The sequence below is a fragment of the Borostomias antarcticus genome (genome assembly GCF_949987555.1).
Source record: "Borostomias antarcticus genome assembly, chromosome: 14".
In the NCBI taxonomy this organism is placed as follows: Eukaryota; Metazoa; Chordata; class Actinopteri; order Stomiiformes; family Stomiidae; genus Borostomias; species Borostomias antarcticus.
Window position 1 is genome coordinate 16,343,509 of NC_140247.1, and position 18,458 is coordinate 16,361,966.

General features: G+C 47.6%; 1 protein-coding gene and 1 pseudogene across 2 annotated transcripts; one reads left to right on the forward strand and one right to left on the reverse strand.

Moving 5' to 3' along the window:
- Positions 1-2,162: 2,162 nt before the first annotated feature.
- LOC311317260 (splicing factor U2AF 50 kDa subunit-like) lies at positions 2,163-12,032 on the reverse strand (annotated as a pseudogene). The gene is made up of 12 exons (XR_014631355.1): positions 11,952-12,032; positions 11,315-11,468; positions 9,576-9,679; positions 9,108-9,262; positions 8,574-8,690; positions 8,046-8,184; positions 7,735-7,814; positions 5,089-5,164; positions 3,686-3,808; positions 3,479-3,565; positions 3,043-3,285; positions 2,163-2,294 (listed from the first exon to the last, which is right to left on the reverse strand). The product of XR_014631355.1 is annotated as a splicing factor U2AF 50 kDa subunit-like (transcript).
- Positions 12,033-14,141: 2,109 nt separating this feature from the next.
- On the forward strand, positions 14,142-16,943 carry dhrs7ca (dehydrogenase/reductase (SDR family) member 7Ca; the record flags this gene model as incomplete). The annotated part of the gene is made up of 6 exons (XM_084448526.1): positions 14,142-14,295; positions 14,560-14,672; positions 15,423-15,633; positions 15,859-15,951; positions 16,401-16,550; positions 16,732-16,943. The coding sequence occupies 6 exons, from the start codon at positions 14,142-14,144 to the stop codon at positions 16,941-16,943; spliced, it is 933 nt and encodes a 310-aa protein (XP_084304652.1).
- Between the last annotated feature and the right edge of the window lie 1,515 nt (positions 16,944-18,458).

The following is an 18,458-nucleotide window of genomic DNA, read 5'->3' on the forward strand; positions in this document are numbered from 1 at the left end:
TCATTCACGCCCTCGTCACCTCACAGAAACAACAGCAGCAGCACGATAACGTAATATGTATGCAGGCCTATACAATAATAATAATAACTGATGTTGTTGGGCCGCCATGGTTTTGAAAGTCCCGGTTAGATGTATCGTCCTAATCCACAGACATCCGTTTCAAACAAGTTTCAGTGGTGACGTGATCAGCTTGTCACAGCTGTGATAAACGTCTCTGTCTACAGACGACTTCGCTCTTGAGATAAGACGCGCTCCCAGTAAAACGTGGGACACGATTTGGGAATTTGCTTGTCAATCAACTAGCCTACCGAAACAAACCTAAAGAGATATAGGCCTATCTACGTTCTACAGGCTAGTCTACAATCAACACAAGTAGCCCACAATAGTTAACTTGGTTTACCTGGTCTATTCCATGGTCAGTCAGGAGGTGCAATTCCCGAGACTTGAAGCAATTCTGACATTTACTTTTATTGAAGATATTCGCTTGGAATTTGTTACAGGGATTCGTCCCTTTATCTCCGGACATTTTTCCGTTAAAAAGGTCTTCTTTGAAATAATAATAATAATAATAAAAAAACGGCCACAGAGTGTCTCCTCTTAGAAAGGAGCCGTTTATCCGAACATCGGTCAAACCCAACGCGCTCTTCCACCGTCTCCCGACCCGACCCCAGCCGATAATAATCCGTTTGTGCGAGTGAGTAGGGTGGGATGGGACGGCCGACCTCCCGGCCATTAGAGCGGCGGTCACAGCTTTGCTGCCCTCTAGTAACAGACAGAGGGACTGTGAGAGAGGCTTATTTGGTCATGGCGTTTAAATGTTCTACATCATCAGTGCTGCTTCCCCGGACCACAGAAGGACAAGGACGAGCAGAGGAAGCAGGCATTTATTCAGGGCATGGCAGTAGAAGGTTAGCGATTGTACAAAATAAAAATGTTTTTCTTCTTCAATTTGAGGACATCCAAAAACACATTATAAAATACACACATCATCCGATCGAGTGTAACATTGAATTTATTCCACTGGCCTAACAGCTGGTCTGTAATCTAATCTAACCCAGACAGAAGCACACTGTTATTAAGAGCAAACCTTTGATTTTTGTAGAGAGCCTGGTGATGTCAGAGAATATTCTCTCAACTCCATCAATCTGGTAGGATAAAGCAAAATGACCTAAACTATAACATTAGCTATAACATTACTGTAATGATAACATCATATGCAGGAGGAGTGCTGGGTCAGTTCATCATGCCTGCTGTTCTAAAAACTTATAAGGATGATAAATAAATTAACTTTTCGTCCGTAAGAACTCTAATGCACTCTTAGGAGATATACAAGAACCAGCACACACCGATGGACACGTGGTCAACTTACATACATTATTTACACCGATAATAGTTCATTCTTAAAATATTTAAACATCTGTTTCCCTTTTCTATGCATATGGGAACACACAGTATTTTATGTTATCATGTTATATAAACTATTCAATAATAGCCAAAGCTATTGCTGGTCTGATGCAAGCCTGAACCAGACGGATTGTTTGATCTACAAAGACACTTGTTTGCATCCCTCTTTAGAACGTCTATGAAAACACAACTCAACAGACAAACTAGCACATTTCTACGTAGGTACAGTAGTGGAGTCTACCATATTTTCAATGACAATTGTGCCATAGAGGAAAGATGAGTTGGGAGTTGTATGTAAAAGGTGCATGTAAAAATCTAGCCATGTTCCACACCTGTACCAGTCAATGAGCTGCAGGACACTGGTCTCTAATAGTGAGACTGGGGGAGAGAGGGAGTGAGAAAGGAGCTAAGAGACACAGACAGAGAGAGAGAGAGAGAGACAGAGAGAGAGAGAGAGAGAGAGATACTTTTGTTCCAAATCTGGTATGAGGAAGTGGACATGGGAAGAGAGATCAGTGTTCTCTCTGAACGCCTCCCCTCAGCCCCTCTCTCCCTTCTCTCTACGTCTCTCTCTTTCTCTCTCTCTCTGTCTCTGAAAACCTAACGAGGAACAGGGGCTATGGAGAGAAGAGACCAGGGTTTCCTCCAGACCCCCTCCCTCTGTGTCCCTGTGGGGCATCAGAACTCCCTGTGGGGCATCAGAACTCCCTGTGGGGCATCAGAACTCCCTGTGGGGTATCAGAACTCCCTGTGGGGTATCAGAACTCGTGTCGCTGGTACATGTCTGGGTCGTAGTACTTGGTGACCACCACTCTGTTGGCGAACTTGCGCCCGGTGAGCGCCTGCATGGCGTTCTGACAGTCTGCAGCTGAGACGTACTCCACGAAGATCTGGAGGGAAACAAACAGCCAGATGTTGGCATCCATGATCATGATAGAAGAACGTTCCTGACATTCCACAGTCAGAAAGTGGGCATCTGTATAATCGTAGCTGTCTGAGGGGTCAGATCTGAACTTGACCTCAGGTATGTGTGTGTGTATCAGAAAGTGTGTGTGCCCTGCACATGTAAGTAAAGGGTCAGTGTGCATGCGTGTTCGCATGTTGTGTGTCTATGTGTATAAAACATCCACTGTACTGGACATGCTTATGCGGACGCACAATGTGTATATGTGTGTGCGTGTGTGCGTGCGTGTATGTGTATATGTATATATGTGTGTGTATAAGTGTCTGTGTGTGTGTGTGTGTGTGAGTGTGTGAGTGTGTGTGTGTGAATGTGAGTGAGTGTGTGAATGTGTGTGTGTGTGAGTGTCTGTGAGTGAGTGTGCGTATGTGTGTGTGTATGTGTATGTGTGTATGTGTGAGTGTCTGTGAGTGAGTGTGCGTATGTGTGTGTGTGTGTGAATGTGTGTGTGTGTGTATGTGTGAGTGTGTGTGTGTGTGTGTGTGTGTGTGTGCGTGTGTGAGTGTGTGTGCGTGTGTGAGTGTGTGTGTGCGTGTGTGAGTGTGTGTGTATGTGTGTGAGTGGTATGTGTGAGTGTGTGAGTGTGTGTGTGTGTGTGTGTGTGTGTGTGCGTGTGTGTGTGTGTGAGTGTATGTGAGTGTGTGTGAGTGTGTGTGTGTGTGTGCGCCCCCCCCCACCTTGCCGCAGCCGGGGACGTCCATGCCGCGGCGTGGGCGGGGGATGTGGAGGGAGCGGACGGCGCCGTGCCTGGAGCACTCGTCCCGCACGTCGTCCAGGATGTCCTGGTAGTCCTGGTCCTCCTCCAGCTCCTCGGGCACCACCATGTTGAGCAGGCACAGCACCTGGGTGGGCAGGGCCCAGGCCTGCAGCCTCCTCAGCCCCGGGACCTGCAGCGTGACGGGGGCCTCCACCACGGCCACCTGGGGGGGGGTGGGGGCAGGGGGGCGGGGTTAACGGCTGGAACATACCGCCTTATTTGGACAGAGAAAGATGTGATTGAATCTAATCTAACCTGAGTGTGTCTGTGCAGATGTCTGAGTGAGTGTGTGTGTGTGAGTGAGTGTGCGTATGTGTGTGTGTGTGTGTGTGGGTGAGTTAGTGAGTGTGTCCTACCTGATTGGCGTTCTTGGCGCCCACACTGGCCCTCTGGACAATTAGTTTCTTATCTCCCAGCTGCATCCCATTCAGGCCCGCCACTGCCTGATAACACACACACACACACACACACACACACACACACACACACACACACACACACACACATATGTGTGATTGATTGATTAGTTTAACACGTCACACACTCGCTGAGCAGTCCAGTACCTGGTCGGTGGCGCTGACCTCCACGTATTCACAGAAGGCGTAGCCCTTGGACAGCGAGGTGGCGCTGTCCTTCACCAGGTTGAAGGCTTTGAGGGGTCCAAAGGAAGTGAGCAGCTCCTTCACCTGCAGGAGACGGAGACAGGCCGGGGGGTGAGCCCAGCTGAGGACCCACCCAGCTAGCTGCTCCACCGGGTCAGGGGACTAAAGACCCACCTAGGTCTCATTATCACAGGGTCCACCGGGTCAGGGGACTAAAGACCCACCTAGGTCTCATTATCACAGGGTCCACCGGGTCAGGGGACTAAAGACCCACCTAGGTCTCATTATCACAGGGTCCACCGGGTCAGGGGACTAAAGACCCACCTAGGTCTCATTATCACAGGGTCCACCGGGTCAGGGGACTAAAGACCCACATCACAGGGGAGAAACCATCTCCAGGTGGACGACCAGGAGGGCCACCATAAAATGTCAAAATGGTTAAAGAAAAGAAAATATAGATTTCATAGAGGGGGTCTGGCAGAGGGGGTGTGTGGGATATGGAGCAGGTCTAGTGGGAACTCTAGAGGGGGTCTGGCAGAGGGGGTGTGTGGGATATGGAGTCTAGTGGGAACTCTAGAGGGGGTCTGGCAGAGGGGGTGTGTGGGATATGGAGCAGGTCTAGTGGGAACTCTAGAGGGGGTCTGGCAGAGGGGGTGTGTGGGATATGGAGCAGGTCTAGTGGGAACTCTAGAGGGGGTCTGGCAGAGGGGGTGTGTGGGATATGGAGTCTAGTGGGAACTCTAGAGGGGGTCTGGCAGAGGGGGTGTGTAGTGGGAACTGTGTGTGAGGATCTAGAGGATCAAACAGGAGGATTCCTCTGCGCAGGCTGACTGTGTACTGGAGCAATCAGTCGCTCTATTGAAGGATGAATAGTTTTGCTGCGTAAGAGAAGATTAGTCAGAGATGAAGACACTACTGTTTAAGCTTTGGGTACAAACCGTCAAAAAATACAGAGAATATCTTATGAAACTTTCTTCATTGACTTGAGCTGAGCTAAAAATGGTGCGTAGACCAGGTAAACGGCACAGGCTCTATTGTCAAAAACTAAAAAACTAAAACCAGAGTATTGGCTTTTATCCATTAAAAAAAGAACCACTTTCAAAGTAAAAGTCACAGATTTTCCCCATTCATCTTACCCCCTACAGCCCACAATGCTCCAGTACAACAATAGCCACCCCACTAACCTTTAACCCTTACCCCTGACCTTTACTCCTAACCCCTAATCTCCCTCAGCTCAGTGGGCTCCAGCAGAGCCTTGGGACAGAGAGATCAGCAGCAGCCAGTTAGGCAGGGCAGGTGGGGACAGACAGCGCCACCTACAGGCTGGGAGGAGTGTATCCGTGTGCGGGTGGGGGACGTCTTACTTGCCTGGTGTTACATGTTGACATGGCAGCAGTAGATGAGTGCTACTGAACAAACTATGAGCTTACAGGCCCCTAGCTGGGGACAAAGTGGGGAACAAAAAAAAGACCTGAGTGAGTATCAAAGCACCAAAGCAGCAGCAGTGACTGCAAGAGTCCAAAGAATAATAACGATTTTTTAATAATAATAAGACACTTGGGTACATTCTACGGTTGTTGTTGTTGTTGTTGTTGTTTGTACGGAATATAGTTACAACAACAAACAAACAAAAAAACAAAAAAACAAATGAGATAGAATGGAAAGTTAGAATCCAATTGATCAACTGGACATACAACCACAACATTGCGAACACAAATTTCTGCCTCATTCTATCTCTCCTTCTCTCCCTCTCTCTCTCTCTCTCTCTCTGGGACTTAAGACCAAAAAGGTAGCAATGGTTTCCAATGCGGTATAATGTTACAGTGCATCTGGAAATGATTCAAACCTTCACTTTTTCCTCATTTTGTTATGTTACAGCCTTATTCCAAAATGGATTACATTATTCTTTTTTCCCCTAAAACCAGGCCAGGTCCAACCTGGCTTATGTGCGTGGCTGGCTTGTTTCTGTTCAGGACTGGTAGGACGGAAGCTATTCATGCCACTGAGATAGCTGTGAATTGAAATGACGTGAAATAATGTCTGATAAATTAAGATAAGATAAGATTAAGACTCTTTAGACAAGTACTCTACTTGTGCAGTGGGGGTCGGTAGATTGGTTTTGGTGTCCTTCTTCCAGTCCCTAGTGTGGGTTGGGGTTAGAATAAGGGTTGGGGTTGGGACAGGATCTGACCTATAAGGCAAGAGGTAAAGGTTGGAGTGAAAGGATGAACATGTGGAGGTTTGGGGTATAGTCCCATAAAGTCATCCCCACCGGGTCTTGAACCCCAGTCTCCCGGGTGGGAGTCCAATGCTCTCACCACTACTCTACTTGTGCAGTGGAGATCAGCGGGTAGATTTTGGTGTCCATCTTGATTTTGGTGTGCTGGGACTACTGCCTATAGTGGTGCCAAGAGAGAAATGCAGGCCAACATTGTCGGGAGTAACGGAGTAAGGGAAGGAGGGAATGATAACCCGAAGAACGCTATACTAGCTGCGCTGGCTTCCAGCCACGCACAAAAATATGTTTGTTTTTTGTAAATGTATTAAAAATATAATTCTCAAATATCACATTTGCATATACAGTATATTCACAGCCTTTACACATGGTGAGGGTGACATTTACATGGAATTGCCCTATGAATACTTTCCGGATGCACTGTATCTAGATATCAGCTATAACTACTTTGCTTAAAGGAGTAAAGGGAAAATGCATGTTTAGCCCTGTTTTAAGGTTACTTATGATCATATACAATGGTTCAGTTGACAACGTTGACAAAACTAGCACTTTTGAGAAAGTCTGATACTTGCTCTACCACCGTTTTAGTCATAAAACCAATGGGATGGGTGGGCATCTTGAAAAGTCTTTCAAAAACATGTTAAACTCTCGATTTCAAAGACAAGAAACTCATCAAGGTATTAGTTGGCGTTCTGATATATAATTCGCCATAAAGTAAGATTCTAGTTAATCTGGAAAGGCTTTTTTAAATATTTAGCATAGAACTATTTAGTTGCAGCACATACGTGTGTTAACGTCCGCAAACTAGGTAGCCTAGCAACATAAACAATAACAATAGCTACCGTAAGTAGTTCCGCTTCCTGAATCCCCTCTGCGGATTGATCTACACATCTACAACGGTTGCGTCAATACAAGTCAATGGATTTCATAAAATGATCAATAAAACCCTACAGGATTCATAATTTGAGGCGAATTTGATGTCAGAACACCAACGGACACCAATTACCCCCTCGGTGAGCTTCTTGTCTTTGAAATCGAGAGTTTAACATGTTTTTGAAAGATTTTTCAAGGTGCCCATCCACATCATTTTCCATTCACTACTCCTTTAACCTTGGAACTTTTTCAAGCATAATGAAGATAAAAAATGAGCATGTTAATATGCTAATGTATGTAGATAAAGCTTATGTTGAATTGACATGACCAGTGAGTGTAGAGCTGAGCAGTTAAGACTTTAACATGTTATCGCTGGTGTGACAGTAAAGTGTCCTCTCCACCCAATCACTACCTAATACTGACCATTTAAACTCACGTATCACACCATGCTTATATTAGCCAACAACATGCTCACAGCAGCTGTGCCTTCCGTCCTGTGTTCTTGCATACTGCATGTGATGAGCTGCATGGCACTATCCCTTCTACAGGGTGTGGTATTGACTGCCACCACATGGCGGCAGTATTCTACCACTGTAGAATTTACTGTGTATTTTTTGCACACTTTTGTGCCTACTGAGTCTTTTTGTTCTATGTAATGTTCGGTGTATTACTAAAACAAATGAATTACCCCTCAAGGGATAACAGTGGATTATCTATATATCTATATCTATCTATATATATATATATATCTATCTATCAGGGGGTTATGAGTGTGTCTCTGAGCTGGTTGTGTATCAGGAGTGGTGTCCTGCTCTGAGCAGAGGGCTGAGGGGAGGTCTCAGCCCCAGTTAAGGCTCCCCTGTCCTCCCCCTCCCCCGGCACTGGGCGAGTGTTTGAGTACCTGGTCATCGTTGAGATAGTTGGGGAGACCGCCGATAAACAGTTTATGAGGGGAGTCGGGGACTACTGTGGAGACAACACCTACAGACACAAACAAGATATACACAAACAAACAAACAATAACTCACTGCTAAACCATTATTATCCAATCACCTGGCTTGTGCTATTCTGTAATACTATGTTATTAGCACTCTGATCACTGATAATAATAGTAATATTATAGTTGTTAATACTAGATGTATAGCAGGTCTCCGTGGCCCAGGCTGGGGTGCTGTGAGCGTGAGGGCGGGAGCGAGGACCCCCGGGACCCACCGGGGACGTGGAAGGCGGGCTGCTCAGAGAGGCCCGGTAGAGGCCTGTAGTCATGGGGCCGGCGGATCTTCAGAGACTGGCCCTGGAAGATGACGCCGTCGAAGGCCATGGCCTGGGTCGTCTCCTCCACCGACCGGAACTGCCAGGCCAGGGGTTAAAGGGATAGTTCTAGGGCTGGGTTTAAAAAATCGATTCATCGATTCTGAATCAAATGATTCAGAATCGATTCATGAATCCCAAAATCAATATTTTATTTAATGAATAAATGAAGGAATGAATAGTTCATTAATTCATTCAATGATTCATTCATTCATTCATTTTTGGAAATCAGTATCGATACCCAGCCCTAGATAGTTCACTCAAAAATATAGGATCAGGACATTTTCCTGAACAAAAGTTGAGCCTGGTCTACATTTAGAGGGCTTCTAGTACTCTACTACGCTTGATATGTGGGGGGAACGTTTAGATTAGTGAAGATCTCAGCTGATATCTCCGGCTGACGCGTTGGTGGGAGGAGGCCTCTCTTACCTCGAGGAACGCAAAGTTCTTGTCCTGGTTGATCTGCACGGCGAGCACGGGGTGGCTGGGGGCTTGAGAGAGGCCCGCCAGACGCATCTGGGCGTTGAACAACTCCGCCATGGACTCCTGACTCAGCAGAACACAGCAGAACCGGGCCACTCAGCACACAGGAAACCCCCAGAGAGAGCAGCTGAAGCAGCACCTTGATAACTGGAGCAACGGGATGCTCCGGCCACTCGTGTGTGTGTGTGTGTGTGTGTGTGTGTGTGTGTGTGTGTGCGTGTGTTTCCACATTGCCGCCTACACCGTGTGATGTGTGTGCCTACTCACTGTATGACAAATAAAGATGTTTGTTGTTTGTTGTTTATTTATTTAGGGCCCGGTTTCCAAGAAAAGTCCAAGAACAAAAACGTGCAGATTCTCCATCTAGTCCTAGACATACAGGCTGGATTGATCTGGAACCGAGAGCACTTTCTGTGTTTATGAGGCTGGACCCGTGACCAGCAGGACACCGGTCTGGGAGTCAGAGAGAGGCCATCTCACCTCAGTCACCCCGAAGGGGATGTTTCCCACGTAGAGGCGCCGGGCCTGCCTGGTCATCTGGCTGCCCACCACGGGCCCCTGTGTGGGGGTGACCGTCACGCCCGTGGTGGTGGTGGAGGAGGCCAGCAGGGCCACGCTGGGGATCTGCCCCGCCGCTGGGGGGGGACACAACAGGAGACACTGGTTTCACTGGCTCCACTGGTTTCATGACTGTGAGTTTATCCAAAAAAGGCTATGCTACTTGACCGTATCTGACATTAGTTGGGTAGGGGCCAGGGGACGCCACCTGGAGAGCACAGACTATCCAGAAAGTCTCAGACTATCCAGAAAGTCTCAGGACAGATCTGGAGTGCTCCCTCTCTGTCTCTCTCTCTGTCTCCCTCTGTGTCTCTTCATCCATCCATCCACCCATCCCACAACTGTAGGCTACAGTATGCCCCAGTCAGCCTAACAGATGTTGACAGATACCTTGCATAGCTTTGTACTGCATTGGTGTGATGTGTTGAAAGCCTGGAGGAGCCACATCCCAGTACTGGCAGGTCCTTTTCCTCCTGGTTCTCCTGGGAGAGTAGCTGAAAAGGCAGAGTAGTGTTATCTCTCTACCTAGGTGTGCTGGACCTGCTCTCTCTGTTGGAGCACTGCTGCAGAGAGACTATCCCTCTCACGGCGTGGCAGAGAGACTATCCCTCTCACGTGAGGCAGAGAGACTATCCCTCTCACGGCGTGGCAGAGAGACTATCCCTCTCACGGCGTGGCTGAGAGTCTATCCCTCTCACGGCGTGGCAGAAAGACTATCCCTCTCACGGCGTGGCTGAGAGACTATCCCTCTCACGGCGTGGCAGAGAGACTATCCCTCTCACGTGAGGCAGAGAGACTATCCCTCTCACGGCGTGGCAGAGAGACTATCCCTCTCACGGCGTGGCTGAGAGACTATCCCTCTCACGGCGTGGCAGAAAGAGTATCCCTCTCACGGTGTGGCAGAAAGACTATCCCTCTCACGGTGTGGTAGAGAGACTATCCCTCTCAGGGCTTGGCTGAGAGACTATCCCTCTCACGGCGTGGCAGAAAGACTATCCCTCTCACGGCATGGCTGAGAGACTATCCCTCTCACGGCGTGGCAGAGAGACTATCCCTCTCACGGCGTGGTAGAGAGACTATCCCTCTCACGGCATGGCTGAGAGACTATCCCTCTCACGGTGAGGCAGAGACTATCCCTCTCACGGCGGGGCAGAAAGACTATCCCTCTCACGGCGTGGTAGAGAGACTATCCCTCTCATGGCATGGCTGAGAGACTATCCCTCTCACGGTGAGGCAGAGAGACTATCCCTCTCACGGTGAGGCAGAGAGACTATCCCTCTCACGGCGTGGCCCCATCAACTATCAGGCGCTAAGGAACTGAATCCATTGTAATTAATGACAGCGGCTCCACTGCAGCCGTTGCGTTGTGTCCGACACCAGCGTTCGACGTTGGAGAATTGCCATGGTTCATTTCTTGATTTTTGACGGTAGAATGTCGACGCTGACGGCTATGTCAATTTCATTGTATTTATATAGCATCGTTCAAACAAAACAATGTACCACATCGCGCTTTCCATAAAAAGAGATGGATAAAAACATAAATCATATAAACAGTGAGAACAGATTTAAAAGAAACAATCAAAGTAAAATAATTAGTTAAATAATAAAATAATTACACACACACACACACACACATACACACACACACTTGAACAGCTGAGCTGGATGAAGATTGGACACCACACCCAGACAGAAAGGTAAACAGAGAGAAGGATGTGGAGCTGGGATCGCGGGAGACACTGTGGGTGAAAGTGAGGCTTGGTCCTCCAGGGCTGCTCCTCTAGGGCTGCTCCTCCAGGGCTGGTCCTGCTCCTCCAGGGCTGCTCCTCTAGGGCTGGTCCTGCTCCTCCAGGGCTGGTCCTCCAGGGCTGGTCCTGGTCCTCTAGGGCTGGTCCTCCAGGGCTGGTCCTGCTCCTCCAGGGCTGGTCCTCCAGGGCTGGTCCTGGTCCTCCAGGGCTGGTCCTGCTCCTCCAGGGCTGGTCCTCCAGGGATGGTCCTGGTCCTCCAGGGCTGCCCCACCAGGGCTGGTCCTCGGTGTCCTGTGTGGAGGCCGGACTGACGCCCGGGCGGGCGGCCCTGGAGGAGAGAGGAGGTGGGAGGTTGTGCCGGACGCCCCCCTGCCCCCTCACCTGTGCTTCTTGTGGTCTCGCGAGGCGCTCCGGCGGTCGTGGCTCTTCCTGTCCCGGCTGCGGCTGCCTCGGTCTTTGCTCCAGCTGCGATGCTTCTCGCTCCGGCTCGGTGACCCGCTGCGACTCCTCTTCCTGTGCCTCTCCTTCTCCCTCTCTGTTGAGGTGAAGGAAAGGGGTGTGTGTGTGCGCGTGTGTGTGTGTGAGGGGGGTGTAGCATAGACCTGCATGACTCTATAACCAGCAATACCTCTGTCCTCTACTGCATCATATGCAAGGCAAGCTTGTCTATGGAAAGTAGAGCTGCAGTCACGTCTTGGTTCTTGAGTAGATTTTGAGGTGATACTAAGGAGGGAAGCTAACAGGCTGTAGCTGACCACACATACCCAATGCATTAGCTGACAGTGCCAGTTTGACAGCTGAAGATACTGTAGCTATCTAGCCTATATGAGTTAGCTAGTTAGATACTGTCGCTAGCTAGTCACACAGCAAGCAAACATAAATGTAAGCCAATAGCTAATGACACATACACTGGGCAAGTTGGCTTATTCAAGCATATCAGAGACAGCTGGCTCCAGCTCGCTGCTAGCGCTAGTCCTAGTTCTGCCACCCAGAAACGTATAAATGGCAAGAAACTCACCTTGTCGATTTTCGCTAAGCTGTTTTTCGAATTCCTCAAAATCCGACATAGTGGGTTGGCCAACAATTATGTATGAAAAGATGGGAGGTACCGGGCAGCCGTTGCTAGCCTGCCTGCCCGCTATCTGCACATAGTCACAAACTGACAGCTAGCCATGCGCGAGCCGAGTGTTGCACTGTGCGGAGCCCCGCCCCTTTCACAGACTGCACAGCATGCGCTGAGACGCTGTCAACTATCATAGTTTAGCCTGCAGCAGTACAGATCAGCGATTCTGCTGGCCAGCGTTTACACTTGTATTCAATGTAGATTGGTATAAATAGATAGACAAAAAATGTACATAAGATTATATTGTTGATACATAGTAATTCGTAATCAGATTACATAATCATATTACATTACATCAGTATATTCTATTTTTATTTATTATTTATTTATAGTAATGGTAATGTTTCCCTCGAACCCTGAAATATTGGAACAGCTAGCGCCTTAACTAATTTGCTGTGTGTGTGTATGTGTGTCTGTGTGTGCGTGCATGTGCGTGCATGTGTGTGTGTGTGTGTGTGTGTGCGTGTGCATCCCTGTACTGTATGCATGTGCATCTGTGTGTACAGTATAAGACGTCAGTGGGGACTGTATGAAAACTGATCTATAAAGAATGGGCTAAAGCAACATGACACCCCCCCTGTGAGTGACGGGTCTACAACGCTAAAGCTAAACATGTCTACAACACGCATGGCGAATGACAGCTGTGCGCTATTAAAAGAGCTCACGCCCCCCTGCGGTACTGCTGGTTGGAGGGTGGACAGGCTGCTGTCGTAGAGTCTCTCTCTATGCTAGAGGACAGCAGGGCTGCTGGAGCTATCGGCCCTGAGCAGAGGAACCAACCTGGAAGACAGAATAACTCCCCCTGGACACAGAGCAGTAAGCAGGGGTTAATGAGACTGTGGTAGTCAGACTGGACTGGGATGGGGGTGGGAGGGTGGGGGGTGGCTGTACCCCTCCACCCATGGTAGATGGACAGTCACAGTAAGTCTCATGGCTTTGTGCGTGTACACTAGGAGACCCAGTCCTGCGGTCAAACCCTAGAGAAGTATTTGTTTGTGTTCTGCTTTATGTGTACAGCTCTACGCTGGGATTATAACACTAGGTCTATGGTGACAGTTTAGTCATAATGAGGCTCCACTGTAATCTGTTCTATTGATTAACAGGGATCTCTTGACTTTATTTTGGATTTACACCAAAGTTTCACCGAGCCTTTGTCAGGATAAAGTTTCTATTTGTAGAGCAGGGTATATTTAGACCCTGTCTAGTGTGACTGCTGGCATTAGCGTGACTGCTGGTCTGCTCAGCCAAACTGCTTTTAGATAACACCCTTGAACCAAACAGTAGTTGACTAGTCTACTACCAAACAAACTCATATTGATACAGTATATGTGCTAATCATAGGTTACTTGTTGAAGAAGTGACAGCTATATCTTTACTGTAATGATGAGAACCTTTGAGTTGTGTAACATGCAGACAAGCTCGTTCATTCAACACATTGAGCCTCATGGTGTTTAGCTTTGAATGGGAACATTGCGTCTTAATAGGTGGAAATTCCTTATCCTTGCCATGTTTCCTTTTTTTTGCAACCTCAATCTCTTCTATGTTTTGTTGCCATTTCAGATTTGTGAGACATAGCTAGATATCCAATGGTTGGTTGAGGGGCCGTCTATCTCAAGCCATGGACCTGGACAGCTTCCTGGTATGGAACTCTCCAATAATGTTCAGTGGATGGTCTGGTTAGCAGAATGTGATGAACAGCCAATGCTCTCTTCTCTGGGAATTAGCTCACACTTGCAGATTGCAGATTTCATTCTCAGATTGCAGATTTCATCCTGGAAATGCTGCATTTGCATATTCTACAGTAGTCTCGCTTTTTCTGCTGTGTGTGTGTGTGTGTTTTACCTAACCAAAGCTGTCTGCTGTGTGTTAGTGTGTGTGTGTGTTTTACCTAACCAAAGCTGTCTGCTGTGTGTTAGTGTGTGTTTTTAGTGTGTGTGTGTGTGTGTGTGTGTGTGTGTGTTATCCTACCTAACCAAAGCAGTGGTGTCTGATGTGTGTGTGTGTGTTTGTGTGTGGGTGTGTGTGTGTGTGTGTGTGTTATCCTGCCTAACCAAAGCAACGGTGTCTGCCGTGTGTGTCTAGAAGATGAACCTGAGCACCATCCTGCTGGTGCCCCTGGTGGTGGTGGTCACGGCTGGTGTGTTCTACGTGTACAGCGGCCTCCTCCGACTGCTGTCCAAGACCACCGTCCGGAACAAGGTGGTGGTCATCACCGACTCACTGTCCCGACTGGGAAATGGTACTCAGCTGCCTTGGCTTACAGTTTGGCTTTGAACTTTCACTGAAATTGGGATTATTAAATTGAATAAAAGAAAAGAAAAGAAAAGAATACTTTTAACTTTTTATAATAATTTCACTATAATAATAATAATAATGTGAAATTGTGAAATGTTCAATTGTGAAATGTTATGGCTGTACATTGAAATGTACATCACATTCAATAGAGATTTACTATCTGTATATATGCTTATACTCACATTATTCCTCTAAATGCTTTGGTCAGAGTGTGCGAAGGCGTTTCACACAGGAGGGGCCAGACTGATCCTCTGTGGAAAAGACTGGGAGAAACTGGAAGCGTTTGCTGATGATCTGGCCAGTACTTCAGACCCCTGTCTGGTGAGTGGAAGCAGCGGGGATCGAACCCAACACTCCCACTCACCAAGCCCCCTAACGTCTACCATTAGACCAAGAGAACGTCCTTGTGGTCCACGTGCTAGACTCACCAGCAGGGACCGAACCTTCACCGTCTGCCCCTTCCTCTTCCTCTCTCCCTCCACCCCCCTCTCACCCTTCTCTCTGTCTCTCTATCCCTCCCTCCCTCCCTCTCTCTCTCTATCTACCCCTCTTGATGAAGGTTACTTCATTCATTTCAGGATGGATCAGACAGACGATGGAGTTGCTGTTACGAGATTTGTGGTTTTATTGACAAACCATCAAACATCACATCCTCTCGGGTTAACTGCAGTCCACTGAAGCAATGAGGGAGAAAACATAAATAAACCATATATGGACAATGACGTATTGACACAAGATGATTGGACAGTCTAAAAGCTGGTCTGATGTTTGCGGTGATGAAAGCGTTCTCAGTCCCAGCTGGTCCTGAGCTGGTCCTGACCTGGTCCTGAGCTGGTCCTGAGCTGGACCTGAGCTGGTCCTGACCTGGTCCTGACCTGGTCCTGAGCTCAGGTCAACAGTAGAGGTTTGCTTAAGCGTCCAGCTACCTGGATCAACCAAACCTGTAACCTCAGCAGAAAGAAGAAAATAGGCCGTAGCCTATGATATCTAATCATGTATGAAAATGTACAATTGAATCCATTATGATGTCATTAAGGATGACCTAATGACCTCTCTCCCTCTGTCCTGCAGACCTTCCCTCCCAAGCTGGTCCTGCTGGACTTCGGGGACATGGACAGCCTGCCTGACGTGATAGCGGAGGTGCTGGACTGCTACGGCTGCCTGGACATCCTCATCCTCAACAGCAGTCTGAAGGTCAAAGCTCCGGTGCAGAACCTCTCCCTGGAGATGGACAAGATTGTCATGGACAACAACTACTTCGGACCTGTGACCCTGGCAAAAGGTGCAATGATTATGATAATTATTATTATAATTATTATAATTATGGTAATTATTCAATTATACAATTAGATGAAAGAAGTCCAGTGATTTATGACTGGGAAATAGGTTTATGGTTGTGTTAAAGGTTAAATGAGAAGCTTGATATGTTTTTCCAACAGTGAAGATATGTATAGCACAGCGTCAGTCTGTCTGATGGCATGGGGTGTGTTTGATTTGGCCACCACAGGTCTGCTGCCCTCCATGATCTCCAGAAGGACGGGGCACATACTCCTGGTCAACAGCATCCAGGGCAAGCTGGCGGTGCCCTTCCGCACCAGCTGTGAGTTCCTGTGTCCGCTGATCTCATTCAGCTCCCATGGAACAATGCTGAAAATATGGTCTGTGTTGAAGAGAGACTCCCAGAATAGAGTACATTTTGTTATAAAAGTGTGTGTGTGTGTGTGTGTGTGTGTGCGTGTGTGTACGCGGGTGTGTGTGTATGTGCGGATGTGTGTGTGTATGTCTGTGCATCTCTGCGTGTGTGTGTGTGTGTATGACGTGTGTATATGTGGTGTGTGTGTGTGTGTATGTATGTAACGTGTGTATATGTGGTGTGTGTGTGTGTATGTAACATGTGTGTATATGTGGTGTGTGTGTGTGTGTTGTGTGTGCATCTCTGCGTGTGTGTGTGTGTATATGTGGCGTGTGTGTGTGTTGTGTGTGTGTATGTATCATGTGTGAATATGTGGTGTGTGTGTGTGCATCTCTGGTGCGTGGTGTGTGTCCCAGACGCTGCGTCCAAGCACGCGGTCCAGGCCTTCTGTGACTGTCTGAGGGCGGAGGTCCAGGAGTACGGCCTGGCGGTCAGCACCCTGAGTCACACCTTCATCAGCACCGCCCCTCCCGAGGATGACCACGCCCCCTCCTCCGTCTGGACAGGTAGGTTCCTCAGCCCCCCCCCCCCCCCCCCCCCCGAGGACGGCAGTGCCCCCTCCTCCATCTGGACAGGTAGGTTCCTCAGCCCTGCCCCCCGCCCCCCCCCCTTCTCTGACTGTTCTGACCCCTCTCTCCTGGGTCTCTCTCCAGTGTTCTGACCCCTCTCTCCTGGGTCTCTCTCCAGTGTTCTCCAGGAAGAAGCTGTTTGGCGTTCCGGCAGAGGAGGCCGCAGCAGAGATCATGAGGACCCTGAGCACTAAGAAGAAGGAGGTGGTGATGGCACCCACCCTTCCCAAGGCCGCCATCTACGCCAGGTCCTTCTTCCCCAACGTGTTCTTCGCTGTCATGGCCGCCGGCGTGAGAAATGCTGCCGCTGTGGAGGAACTGGACCAATAGAGCATCACTACTACTAGTAATAACACAATAGTGATAATCACTATACCGATAACCACTATACTGATAACCACAATAGTGATAACCCCTATACTGACAACCACAATAGTGATAATCACTATACCGATAACCCCTATACTGATAACCACAATAGTGATAACCACTATACCGATAACCACTAACATCATACTGTGTTAACCACTGTACTGCACACTTAATAGCCTACTGTGTTAACACTGTACTGATAACCACATGCATCACACTACTAGACCATATTGTCTGAGCCACTATACTGTGATAGCATCCCTAGATGATACTGTGTGAACCACTGTACTGATAACCATACCGAGTTATGGATAAGTATAGATACACCAACACACCCCAACACACACCAACACACCCCAATACACACCAACACACACCCCAACCAGCCTGGAGGACATGGAACAGTAAGGCTACATCCTCACAGATACTGGATACGTATTCCAACACTTGATAGACAGACAACTGTACTGTGTTATAGCATCCTGCTGCTGGATAATACTGAACAGGACATATACTGGGTCAGAAGCACACTGACCACTGGACAGCCTACTACTAATATTGTTGTAAATTAGTCTTCTCAAAGGCTAACTCAGCTGAATAAACGCTACATCATCCTTCTGTATGTCATAGGCCTACAGTTTGCTCTGTTGAAAGAAAGCTGAAAACATTAAGTTAACATGCAGATTGAGATGGTGCATGAGTTGGAAATAGGCATGTCTGACTGTAAAACAAGCTTAATTGATGCCATTCAGCCTTGAAATAAATAATGTATGGATTGACCTCCTGACCTTCCATTTATTTGAAGAAGATTTTAGAAGTTTTTCAGACAGAAATCAAATTAGTCAGATGCGGGCTAGGATGCATTTATGTCTGTATTCAACCTCGTTCGTCTGGCAGCCCTATTTTCAAACTGCTAATTTAGCAATAAGTCAGCCAACGTCAATGACGTAATTATTTAGTGGTGAATCTGGTGATCATCGCATCGAACATGGTATTTCAGTGTTTCAGTTGTTATCGTGAGGTGGAACGTCACGTTTACCTGGTGTCAGGCGAAGGCATCAGTAAGGCGTTTGTTAGCATAGATATCTATGTCTGTTAGTATCAGGGCATTTCTCTACACTGAGCTGAAATAAAATGAGTGCACATAACTGAAGATAAATAAATATTAACAATATTTACAACACATAAAAACATATTGCTAGAAAAAAATACATTTCCTGCAGAAAATGTGTGTGAATGCTGAACAGCTGAAACGGCAAAAGCTTTGCTGAAATGCGTAGCCTAGAGTAAAAGGGAAAAAATGTGAACTAACTTCATATGTGGACAAGTATGTTAGCCTACATTAGCCTTGTGACTAACATGAGAAGACATAAACTGTGGTTACGTTATAGAGCCACAGAACATATTTTCATTTCATCATCTCTTACTTCATCAGAAAATGTCAGCTAGCCGCGATGATAATTTTCGTTATGT